The sequence below is a fragment of the Branchiostoma lanceolatum genome, chromosome 17, assembly GCF_035083965.1.
Source record: "Branchiostoma lanceolatum isolate klBraLanc5 chromosome 17, klBraLanc5.hap2, whole genome shotgun sequence".
In the NCBI taxonomy this organism is placed as follows: domain Eukaryota; kingdom Metazoa; phylum Chordata; class Leptocardii; order Amphioxiformes; family Branchiostomatidae; genus Branchiostoma; species Branchiostoma lanceolatum.
Genome location: NC_089738.1, coordinates 19,981,254 through 19,993,951, shown reverse-complemented (window position 1 = coordinate 19,993,951; position 12,698 = coordinate 19,981,254). Strand labels below are relative to the sequence as shown.

Here is a 12,698-nt window from a genome sequence, read left to right as displayed (position 1 = left end):
GGAGGGGGGGCGAGGATTCCGGGAACTGCTCTATGTCATATATAATTTATGTCATACCAAGGCCGGGATACAGGTGTTTCAGACCAGTCTATATTCTACTGTATTGCCCTGGCTTCGAAGTCGTACTGAGAAGTTTGCGGATGGACTCACCCGACGATGAAGGTGGACACGGCCGTTCCCAGGAACGCGTACGTCAGGATTCCGCCGATGTTCCGGAAAAAATGTCTCTGTGACACGGAGAGAACAGTGGTCAGTATTTGTATTTGATACGGAGAGAACAGTGGTCAGTATTTGTATTTGATACTGAGAGAACACTGGTCAGTATTTGTATTTGTATCTATCAGGAACAAAACAAGTCATTACACTGGGTCAGCCAAGGCAGCTCTCGCTTGTATCAGCTGACCCACAATACAGATGCACGTACAACTTGAATACAGGACCTACAGTTAATGGAATAAGATAGCCATTACAAATTCATTAGAAGAGAATACATAATGACACAAAATAAAATAATCATAGGAATCAGTAACAAACCATGCAGACGTGTCAATGCGTCATCATGATATAGATTTCGAGATAAAAATTACAGTGGTGGGATAGAGGGGAGGTTGGTCGAGGTTATGAGTAAGCTGAACATCAGGACAAAAGTGGGTTTTGCTGTAAAGCTGAATCATTGCTACTCTCCAAGTAAACGTTAGGCTCCGGCTTGTTTTCTATGTCTTTTCGGCCTTCCCATTTTGGATCATTTTGGATCATTTTTGACCTTGACCCCATGACCTTGACCCCATGACCTTGACCCGACGATCTCCCTACCTTCTTGAGCGAGTAGCCGGCGTGGAAGATGATGGGCGGCAGCAGAATGTTGAAAAATATTTCCGGGTCAAAGGTCGCCTGCAGAAGGGAAACACATCATTAGGCACAGTAAAAAGTGAAAGTGATCTTGTACCAGTAAAATTCACTACTACTCTTCCACTGAACATGTACAGTTACAGGTGCATTGTATCGGGTAAAGTCCCCAAGATCTTCTTCAGTTCTTGACAAGGACAATGCATATGAACAGTGGAACAATATTAGCTTACCGTCCCGTCTTCAGGACCGCAAGCAAAACCTCAGGTACGGGCCCTGGTTGGGTTAGGGGTCAGGGGTTAGAGGTAATGTGAGACCCACCTTGCTGAGTTCAGGGTTGATGACCTGCACCTGGTTGTCCTGGTACGGGCACTGGTTGGGTTAGGGGTCAGGGGTTAGAGATAATGTGAGACCCACCTTGCTGAGTTCAGGGTTGATGACCTGGACCTGGTTCTCCTGGTACGGGCCCTGGTTGGGTTAGAGGTCAAGGGTTAAAGGCTAGAGGTAATGTGAGACCCACCTTGCTGAGTTCAGGATTGATGACCTGGACCTGGTTCTCCTGGTACGGGCCCTGGTTGGGTTAGAGGTCAGGGGTTACAGGTTAGATGTAATGTAAGACCCACCTTGCTGAGTTCAGGGTTGATAACCTGGACCTGGTTCTCCTGGTAAGGGCCCTGGTTGGAGAACAGGTATTCTCCCGCGCTCACGTTGAGCACGATGTTGGCGGGCGGCTCGCCGTCGATGCTGCTCACGGGGACGATCTGCGACACGGGTTTCTGCGGAACGACCTCGTTACTCGTGTAGCGAATGATCACGCCGACTATCAGACCTGCCGGGAACAAGAGTGGATGTCAGTGTGAAAATTCACCTGTGTTGGTAAGCAGAAGGACACTAGAAAAACCTGCTGGTCCTAGTCTTTTCTCTGTCCACTATCAAGGTTCATAAAATTTTTGATCTCAATCAATCTTTATTGTGAAACCAACTTTGCAGGCATGTCTGATCTGAGGACACATCTGAATTTCATGAGATTTCTTGCAAGTTTAAAGGCACGTTAAAAACATTCCAGTGGATTACATAAAAAATACATCGCAATGTTCATATTTATGAACTCATATATATTAAAACTATCCTTTAGATGGACAACAGATCTGACATCCGAGTGATGAAAAGTCAAAACAGAATCCAAAGAAGACTTGCATATTTTCTTCCAAATTTCAAACCCAGTTAACAGATTAAAGCTTTGTGTAATAAACATTGTGATCTTTGTTCAGTTTATCAACATGTACATTGCATGAAAAATAGTATGACATCAAAAATACCAGGCAATGTACTGGTGAAATTCTGAATTTCCAGTTTTACACCCGAAATATAAAAAAAAGAATTAGAAAAAAAAATTGAATCCCTACCTATTGACCCTTTTTTCTCAACTGTAACTGGAAACATTTTTTCATTTAGCCTTAACAAAAACATAGTACAGAACTAAACTCCCTTACACTTGTTATGCTCAGATCCTCATTATCCTTTGGAAATCTCCAATGGGGCAAGTAGGGATCTAAAATTACCATAGTAACCATAGATCATCACTAATCAATAACTCTTCTACAATATCTACCAGTCTGTAATCACCATGGTAACCATAGATCATCACTAATCAATAACTCTTCTACAATATCTACCAGTCTGTAATCACCATGGTAACCATAGATCATCACTAATCAATAACTCTTCTACAATATCTGCCAGTCTGTAATCACCATGGTAACCATAGATCATCACTAATCAATAACTCTTCTACAATATCTGCCAGTCTGTAATCACCATGGTAACCATAGATCATCACTAATCAATACCTCCTCTACAATATCTTACCAGTCTGTAATCACCATGGTACGTAACCATAGATCATCACTAATCAATAACTCTTCTACAATATCTGCCAGTTTGTAATCACCATGGTAACCATAGATCATCACTAATCAATACCTCCTCTACAATATCTACCAGTCTGTAATCACCATGGTAACCATAGATCATCACTAATCAATACCTCCTCTACAATATCTACCAGTCTGTAATCACCATGGTAACCATAGATCATCACTAATCAATAACTCCTCTACAATATCTACCAGTCTGTAATCACCATGGTAACCATAGATCATCACTAATCAATATCTCCTCTACAATATCTACCAGTCTGTAATCACCATGGTAACCATAGATCATCACTAATCAATAACTCCTCTACAATATCTACCAGTTTGTAATCACCATGGTAGCCATAGATCATCACTAATCAATAACTCTTCTACAATATCTGCCAGTTTGTAATCACCATGGTAACCATAGATCATCAATAGTCAATACATTTTCTACAGCTGCTGATAGTGTGATATCACCATGGGAACTATAAATCACCAATAATCATAAACTCTTCTAGTAAGTTCTACAATATCTGCCGGTCTGTAATCACCATATGCATAGTAACCATAGATTCATCATTGATAAATTAACTTCTTATTCAGAAGCACTGTTATATCAGGTGAACACTAGTACTAATTATTTAGTAATAGTAATACACAAGCTACATGAACGTCACGATGCTGTGAGTATAATGTATGCTCGCCTGATGGTGAGAGGGATAACACTAACAGTGTGTGTATGTTATATATGTATATGTATGTAATGATTCCTTGTTCCACAGAAGGTTCTGGAACTATTGATTTCTGTCCAGTCTGGTGATTTCAAAGTACAAGATTTCTACCAGCGTCTCTTTAATTTCTAATCTATACTTTCATTGGTGACAACACATCTATCCATCCCCATACATTCACCCAATGCCTCCTATCTGCACTCATGTACACTATAGATAAGGGTGTTATTATTCAGGTAGAGGTCAAATATATTTCACCACCAGCAGAAAAATAACTGGGTAAAATCAGCAAGGAAATCTATAATTCTAGTAATTTGTTTTTTTCTTCTTCAATTTTACCCGGTATCCAACACTCCAGAAAAAAATTCCCACCCCCCAGCAGGTATGGTTCAGCCCATCCAACATGGCCGGCTGAGGTCAGGTTTCCCGTCATGTGATGTTTACTCATGCAATAAACTCACCCTGCAGTATTCAACATACAGGTGTTCAGCTGTAGTACACCTGTTTATCCGCAATAAACAATCTCACTATCTAGATGGCTTTCACTTTTTTTCCGACACCAACCCTAAATATTCTGAAGTGGTGTAAAATTTGACAGACACTAGACAGACTTGCAGACTACATTTGTATCAATGATAAGGGAATATATATAATTCACTGTACAACACAACATGCAACACGCCCCATCATACCAACCTTGTATAACGTATAATATCATACATTAAGGTGGGCAAACACTTTCATTTTTTTTTATGACACCAACCTGAAGTATTTTACGATGTATTAAAATTTGACAGACAGACTGACACAGACACCAAGACAACTTTTGTGATGAGGGAACACAAATTCACTGTACAACACAACACGCCCTGTTATACTTATACCCCCTTGGTTATACCATCCGGGTACATACATACATGTTCATCACGTTGGTTTAAGTTATGTGTAGGTCTGAGTTATGTACAGTCGCACACAGAGCCTGTGTGCACATCCAGTGGTCCTGTGAGGGAATGTGGAAACGAGTCTGGGAATAATCAAACCGACCCGCTCACAGCGGCATCAATATGCGTGGCGAGATGTGGGACAGAAACACACCGCACACCAACACGCCGGCCGGGCGGACCGTACGGCCGGTAAACCGTGCGGTAAAGGCTGGTGTGGTTCGCTCTAGTTGTACACTAAGTTCTAGTGCTGTTCACCTTTGCTGAGGAACCAAAAAAGGAGTAGAAATGATATAAAACCGGGTGACAGAAATTATCCCGCCCCGGACAGACACCTGTCACCGCCCCTCCCCCTTTTCAACAGTGTCGGGCGGCTTCGGTGGTTTTTTACCAAACATAAATCGGCAATTCTTTCCTTTCCCCGTCAGAAAATACACCTCACTATTTATGCACCAAGTTTTACACGATATTTCTCATCCGATCATTTTGTTTTGCAATTTTTGTATGTATGGAAACACGGACCGGTGTGGCGTTCTACAGAAAACCTGCCCACAAATTTACCCGATCATGGTGGTCACACAGGACTTCCCGACCGTTCTAATCTGTGTGTTTCTCGGTCCTGAGCGTCCTTACCGTAGAGCAGCGCCAGGCCCGTCTCGTGCAGATAGCGGAACCGCCTGTGTTTGAAGAGCCAGACCGTGATGATCGTCAGGACCAGCAGGAACAGGAACATCATCAGGTTCAGACTGTCCAACTTGTGATCATCCTCCGCCGCCCTCTCCGAGTCTTTCTCGGTCGGCAGGACGGGGATCGCCGCCTGTGGCGTCGTCTTGGGCGGCGAGGGTCCATCCTGGGAGCGTGCGGTCGGTAGAAGCAGCAGCACCCCGGCCAGGAGAAGCCCTGGCAGCCGGAGAAGCCGTGAAGACGGTCTGGGGAAGGATTTTCTACACATCACGGCCGCCATCTTTACTTTCCTCTCCCCGCGCGGCATGATGGGGGATGTACAAACGTCACCGGTCCACAGAACGACTCAGAGTCAGGACGGAGGAAAGTTCGGAAAGTTTGTTTCGCGTCTTCTGAGGGCTGCAGACAGCTTCACGGTGGCACTTATGTAGTCAAGAAGACATTCACTGCATACAGCTATACAAGAGAAGTTTGCTAGGCACACGCAGTTCGTCTCAAGCCGCTTTTGCAACTGAAGAGAGCAGCTCACATCATCACCCCCCTCCCCCCTAACCCTGGAGAATCATCAGTGAACAAGATAACCAGAGCGGTACATGCTGTAGACTGAGACAGGGTTAAACATGGATGTCCTTCGTCCGGAGCTACTCTGGATCGACGGGAGATGTTACAGGAAGAACTTCCTGTCCGACTCCCCGCTGGAGACCGGTCCTGATGAGATGGAGGAGGAGGAGGATGTTGCCATGACGACCGGATGCGGAGACATATACGCTGACGAGTCGTGTGACATCGTGCCAGTACAGAAGACCGACAGGGGGTACAAGCTGACCCTCGACCTTCCCAGCGACCTCTACAAGTTCATCATCGGGCGGAAGGGGGAGACGAAGAAACGTCTGGAGCGCGAGACGAAGACGCAGGTGCAGATCCCCAAGGTCGGGGCGGGGGGAGAGGTCGTCATCACGGGTACGGACAGACAGGGGGTGATGTCTGCCATGAGGAGGGTACAGATCCTGTCAGACTCAGGTACGGGGGGGGAGGGGGGGAGGTTGGGGGGATCAGTGTGCTTGGGGGGAGTCTGTGTGCTGGGGGGGGGGGGGAGAGCATGAGAGGTCTATGCACTCACTCGATCATGATTGAACCTACCATGACAATAGGAATGAAGTATGCACTATGGATTTTGTTGGATGGTCTCTTTACCTATTGCAAGTCCTGAGGTAAACAAATTTTTTCATAATCAATGTACAATATTTTTGCCACATGTTGACATTTGCCTTGAACACCTCTGAGAAGGATTCATCTGAAACTTCTCCATTGTTGTTTTCCAGGAAGAGCCAAGCTGCCGTTCACCCACTTCCTGTCGTTTCCCCTGACGACCACGCCCATCCGGAACAGCTTCCAGGAGTTCAAGTCCAACGTGCTGTCGGAGTGTGGGCAGGACCAGGGTAAGGGCACGGGGAGAAGTTCCGTTTTTATTTTAGAAAAAAAAATTGAATGGAAGAGGGGGGGAATGGAGCGACTAATAAGCAGGGAAATGGTGTGGATCTTCTATTCCCCCCTTCCACTGTGTGGAGTTTTACTTTTAGAGAATTTAAAAAGTATTCTGAGGCTTCCTGAGAGGTAAATTACTGTCAGACAGTCACAGTTGAAGACTGTTGCCAGATGTGACCTACATGTACAAGCATTCCTGGTCAATCATACCTGTCTGAGGGAATCTGCTCCCTTGAGCACCACCTGGTGACCACCACCACCACCTGCCGCCTAAGGCATGCACTCTGGGCGTGATACCCACACCGGGTTTTGCCCAGTATTATATAGATATAGATAGATAGATAAGGGATGCATGGACAAATCCGCAGCATTTCTTTTACTCTCTTTAGAAAAAAACGTGAAAGTTGTTTTGAGCCAGTTGAAAGGTATAGATGCGAGTATATTCCTCATCTAACCCCATTTCAACGTTGTTTGTTTGTTTGTTCGCAGGTATAGATCCGAGTATATTCCTTATCTAACCCCATTTCAACATTGTTTGTTTGTTTGTTGTTCCTAGGTGTAGATGCAAGTATATTCCAGAACCCAGACAAACTGCACCTGACCCTGGCGACCCTCGTCCTGCTGACTGATAAGGAGGTTGCGGCGGCGGAGCGCGTCTTGAAGGAATGTCGGGAGGAAATCGTGGCCCCGCTCCTCCAGGGGAACCCGCTTCAGGTTTGGAGTTTGCGTTTATTTAGATCTACAATTATCTTTATCAATATGCAAGTACATTGCAGCTACTCTTCCTGTGGTCTTTAACAAACATAACTGGACAAAACTACATGAGACACAGGAACATAACATGTACAAAATATACTTAAATAATAAAGAAAGATAAGGCTACTTGAGGTCCATATACAATGTGAACAATACCGAATGACTTAACAGTTTCAAACCATTCCAGGTGTTGGACATTCTTTAGAAAATATTATTTTTTTCTGAGCATTTGTTCTGAGCTTCAGTAGGCGGATGATTTGTGATGAAAATGAACATGTTTGATTATCATGTGATTGCATTATGATGTTTCAGGTGGACGTCCGCGGGGTCGAGTACATGAACGATGACCCGGCAGCGGTGGATGTGCTGTACGCTCAGGTCCGTGTGTAGCGCGAAGGCAACATACTCTTTTCACAAGTACAGTCAAACCTGTGTTAGCGGTCACCTGGCCATAGTGGTCACCTGGCCATAGTTGTCACTTTTTGTCGGTGTGTTGGCGTTGCGGCCGGGCCGAAAATTGGCTGACCGCGACCACATTGGACAGGTGACCGCTATAGACTAATTCTTAATGCTTATGTCAATGGGAAAAATCCAAGGGACCGACAAAAAGTGACCACTATGGCCAGGTGACCGCTATGTCCAGGTGACCGCTAACACAGGTTTGACTGTACTTGTGAAGGCAACGTACTTTTCTGAATCAAAGTCGAACCAGCCTTTTTCTTTTTTTTTAACGATCTCTCTCAATGTAAGGCCGTAAGAGGTCACTTCTCGGCATTGAACTAATTGGACTAATGTGGCATAGGTGAAAGACAGCGGTGTGTGTTTGTTTTGAAGGTTTGTAGGTTGTATTTTGGGGGAAAGCAGTGGGCTGGGAGGGAATTCCAGAGTTTTGCAGTTCGTGGAAAAAAGCAGTTACTGTAGAATGACTTAGAGGCTGGTAGTCGTATGCAGTATAGTGGTGTGAGTCAGAGGAGAACCTGGTAGTACGCTGAAAAAGTCTCTGTGGTGGGACAAGTAGTGAAAGTTCATCAGAACACTGGCCGTGGAAGTATCTATAAAATAAAGACAGGCAGGCAATGTTTCGTCCGTGAGAAAGGGAGTCTAGTTTTGAAGCCAAACGATGACCAATGAGTGTCATCCTGTTTCAGTCCCAGGCAAACAAGTTTGGTGGAGGTAGAGCCTGGGACTGAAGCAGGATGACACTCGGGCTAGTTCAAAGGCAAACATTCAACACACCCAAACATTAACCAAAACATTCAACAACATTCAACGTTTCATTTATCGGATGAATACAGCAGATGGACGTTTGCAGAGAAAAATAAGGTTGTGCACATTTCATGTTCAATGAGAAAGAAATTGTCCTCCAACTCAAAAAATTTCGCTCACTGGAATTTTCGACCAGTGCGGACATTAAACCACGTGTCTACAGCACTTGGGTCCAATAGCTGATGAAGAGAGGTTTGGTCAAAAATTCCTATCAGGGAAATCTTTTGAGTTGGAGAACAATTGATGTATTTTACGAACTCAGATGAACTTTCATGCTAATATGAAGTAAAGTAGAGTGGATTCATTCCTCAAGCTAACCGACATCTCTCACACCGCAGTCGTCCCTCAGTAAGACATCTGGAGCCGCATAGTTCACATTTAGAACTTTTATTCAGCCTGTTATCACAACCGGTTTCTCCTTGAACTTTCATGCTAATGTTCGACTCTTTGTTTATCATCTTATACAGGTTCGTCTCCTGGACGGATCGGACAAACTCCAGACCATCGCGGACGCAGTTGTGGAGAGGTTTGTTTCCTCCGGACTAACCGAGCGGGAATACGACCGCGTCAAACTCCACGCGACCGCCATGAACACGTTATTCCGTAAAGATCCGAGCGCCAGTCCCGACAAAGCTGACAGAAAGCCTGCTGGGAAGGGGCGTCCGCTCAAGGAGAGGGAGTCGTTCGACGCTCGTAACGTCTTGGAGATTTTCGAGGACTTTCACTTTGGCAAGACGGACTTGAACTCCATACACCTGTCCGAGAGGTTTTCATCGGACACCAAGACGGGGTATTATAGATGTGCTGCGTTTGTTGAGCTGACATGATTCAATAAATCTGTTAAATGGTTAATTATGAAAAAAGAAGTTCTGTATCTGTATCTATATAGTAGGTATAACTGCCATTCGGCGTAACACACCAGCTAAGTTTTTGTGGACGGTTGGGGTGAGTTTTTTTTGTCCGTCCCGACAAGCAAATTTCCATGTAAATTCCTGTAATACCGGGTTGACGAAGAGACAGAGAGTTCGTCTCGAAAGCTCCCCAGAGCAATCTTTTTTATGTTGTGTGTAATGCTTAAATGTTTGTCAAAAGCAAATTTCCATCTTTGGACGTAGGGACGGGTCCCAGAGACAGCCCTGGTCTGTACACAAGGGGATGGGTAGATACATAGATAAAGTGGAGCGATGCCAACTCTTGGCCCTGGCTCAGACTCAGAGATGATGTTCCTATACTATACAAGTATGGAGACGACATTGTATGTGTAAAGTTTGGAGATTTTGTCTTATTCATACAAGGAGATATCTAATAAACCCTAGTGCAAAAGAATTACAGTCTGTTGTTGTTATTGCGTGGTTATTTTAATCTGCTATTTTATTCAGATATAGGCATTGGCTGTTTGGAGGGTTTGGAAGATCTTAGAAGATGTGACTCATTTATATTTTGTATACGTTTTGTATGTATATATCAGATTGAAACCTTGATTATAAGGAAGAAGGTTGATGTAGGTTAATAAGTTTATTGCAAGTTCTTGCCCGTGGGCTAATTGCAAGTACATGTAACATGAAAGGATAGACAGACAATGGGTAACAATTATATAGCATGTGACTATTCTAGTCTAAATACTAACACTAAATTCTATCTTATTTGGGAGACAGTGGTAGACGAATGATCCTACTCTCCAAGCAGAGGATGGGTTCCGGCAGGTTTTTGTCATGTTTTTAGGCGTTTTTGTCGGGCTTTCTACTTTGTCATTTTTTTATTATCTAGCCAACCCACACCTCTGCTAGCAGACGCACTGATCAATGCCTAATAAACCTAATCACTTCAACAAATTACCAGCTGTTATAAGTAGGTTGGGTTGGGTAGACAAAAAAAATGGCAAAGCAGAAAGCCCAACAAAAACGCCTAAAAACATGTCAAAAACCTGCCAGAACCCATCCTCTGCTTGGAGAGTAGAATGATCCCACTTTTTCTGTAATGTGTGGGTTTTGTGAGGAGAGTAGTTTTCTTTTTGTCTGCAAACATGGAGGAATTTGGATGGAATTTGGTGGCCCCCTTAAACAGTGCCTTTCTTTCGTGATCATGGAAGGAGCAATTTGAAATGAAATGTGTTTCGTCTTCCATCGTTTTTGACATGTAGTATTACAATATTCAAACAACATCTACTCCAAGCAAAAGTAAGGTATCCAAAAGTTTCCTCCTGAAAGACAACACACCATTTGAAATTGTTCATCAGCCATAGTGTCCAGATGACTTCAAAACTATACGAAATTGTTTCCTTGTCAAGTGTTTCATCTAGTGCAGTTTTTACTTAAATCGCTAGATGTCACTAATGTATTGTTCAGTGCTGTGAAATTTTTGCCAACTTATTTTTTAGGGCCAATTTTCACGCGTTTTGAGATGAAATACTAAAATAGAATGGCTTAGAAATAAAGCAATAGGTAGTAAAAATGCGTCATTGACTTCTTGCCTTGCACTTTTCCAAAGGCTCATGTAAAAACATGGAGCTTTTGGTGGTTACAAGCAAGGAGGTTTGATAAAACCTTGATATAACTTATTATTATAAGCTCATTGTGCAGTTTTACATGACAAAGTATCGCTCAACAGCGAGGAAACTCATCTAACGGTAAAAGAAAACAAATGGCGCCGCTTCTCACGTCTTCTCTTAACACCAAGTCTCAAGGGCGCCATGAATAAACATTATTTTGTTCTGGTTTGATTTTACCGCTGTCAACATGGGTGATATCATTGGGAGCAAAGGGAAGGTTGGTTTGAAAAATTTCCTATCTCTTTATTCTTTACTTTTGTAGGAAATATTAGTAATAATCAATACTTGATATATACTATTGAAGTACAAATAAATATACGTATGTGATCTAGTAAAGTCATACATGCTGTTTATAGATACTTAATATTCTAATCACCACGTGCTCTGTAATGGAACGATCTAAATGAGGTTAGAGGTCATCCGAAGTTTCGCGGGAAATCTGTGTGAGGCCACGTCTGGGAAAGTGAGTATATACGAGCAATAAGTCTGGTATTTGGGTTAAAATTCCTATATTTTGGTCAGTTTGTTGTTCGGGAATGTTGTATGAAAGTATTCAGGGTGTTTTAGGTACCCATAAATGGTGGAAACGTCGTAAGTTACGTCAGTTTGCTTGACAGACGACATTTTGGGGAGGGCTGACGCGCAAACTGTGTGGGAAGAAATATCATGTGATGTCTGTTTTTGTGTGGGTGGTCTCTGTCCGTATGGAACGTTTTTTTTTAAATGCCAAGTCAGTTAACGTCAACGTTGTGCAAAGATAAACAAGATTTTGGTCGCGAACAAATCATTATTCATTTTGTGACGCTTCATAGTTGAAGTTGATTTGCCAATTTGATCTTCGACGCCAAACTTGAACTGAGGCGTCGCTTTGAGCAAGGGGTTTATTTTCCTGGCCACATTGGTTGTGTACAAAAATGGCAGGACGGGCCAGTTCTCAGGATTATAAGTCTATCGTCTGCTAGTAATTAGTGGTGTTTGAACTCCAGCATTCCATACCTGACCCGCCTTATCAACAAGTATGACCAGTGACCTGTTTTCCTGTAAATGTTTTCAGCCTGGGAGTAATAAGATACACTGGTTTTAGATATTGTCTGTCCTACTTATCTTAAAATGTCAGTTTTAAGGTCTTGCCTATGTATGTGTATGATATTGGACAGTATTGCGCCATCTGTACTAGCCTGGGGTCCAGCCTTCTTAGCTTCAGGCCGCTACCCTAGCTCCGCTGCGCTACCCAAGCCTGGGTAGCGGACGGAAGCTAATAAGGCTGGACTCCAGGCTAGTATATACCAAGTTGCTGATTGATCTATTATTGATGTATTTGTACATTTTAAAGGCAACCAAAGCAATATTAGGGCCCAAAATATGGAAATAAATAAAAAATGCTGAAATCTTTATGGTAGTGACATTTACTTACACTATCTAGCACATTTGCGTTATAACTCAATACTTTGAGCATTTTAAAACCGCGCAAAAACTTGTAGTACGATGATTCCCTTGGTTTTGTGAGCCTACAAAAACC

The 12,698-nt window shown here is 43.3% G+C and overlaps 2 protein-coding genes across 2 annotated transcripts in view; one reads left to right on the top strand and one right to left on the bottom strand.

Moving 5' to 3' along the window:
• LOC136423572 (sodium/hydrogen exchanger 6-like) overlaps positions 1-5,439 on the bottom strand; it is a 28,294-nt gene extending 22,855 nt beyond the window's left edge. The window contains exons 1-4 of the mRNA XM_066411795.1: positions 5,074-5,439; positions 1,470-1,675; positions 814-891; positions 151-227 (exon numbers count right to left, since the gene is read on the bottom strand). Of these exons, the coding sequence (XP_066267892.1) occupies positions 151-227; positions 814-891; positions 1,470-1,675; positions 5,074-5,431 (719 nt within the window). The 5' untranslated portion in view covers positions 5,432-5,439. The remainder of the gene's footprint in view (positions 1-150; positions 228-813; positions 892-1,469; positions 1,676-5,073) is intronic.
• On the top strand, positions 5,428-9,957 carry LOC136423571 (activating signal cointegrator 1 complex subunit 1-like). Its single transcript, XM_066411794.1, has 5 exons — positions 5,428-6,144; positions 6,447-6,563; positions 7,166-7,323; positions 7,678-7,743; positions 9,099-9,957. The coding sequence occupies exons 1-5, from the start codon at positions 5,745-5,747 to the stop codon at positions 9,456-9,458; spliced, it is 1,101 nt and encodes a 366-aa protein (XP_066267891.1). The 5' UTR covers positions 5,428-5,744; the 3' UTR covers positions 9,459-9,957.
• The last annotated feature ends 2,741 nt before the right edge of the window (positions 9,958-12,698 follow it).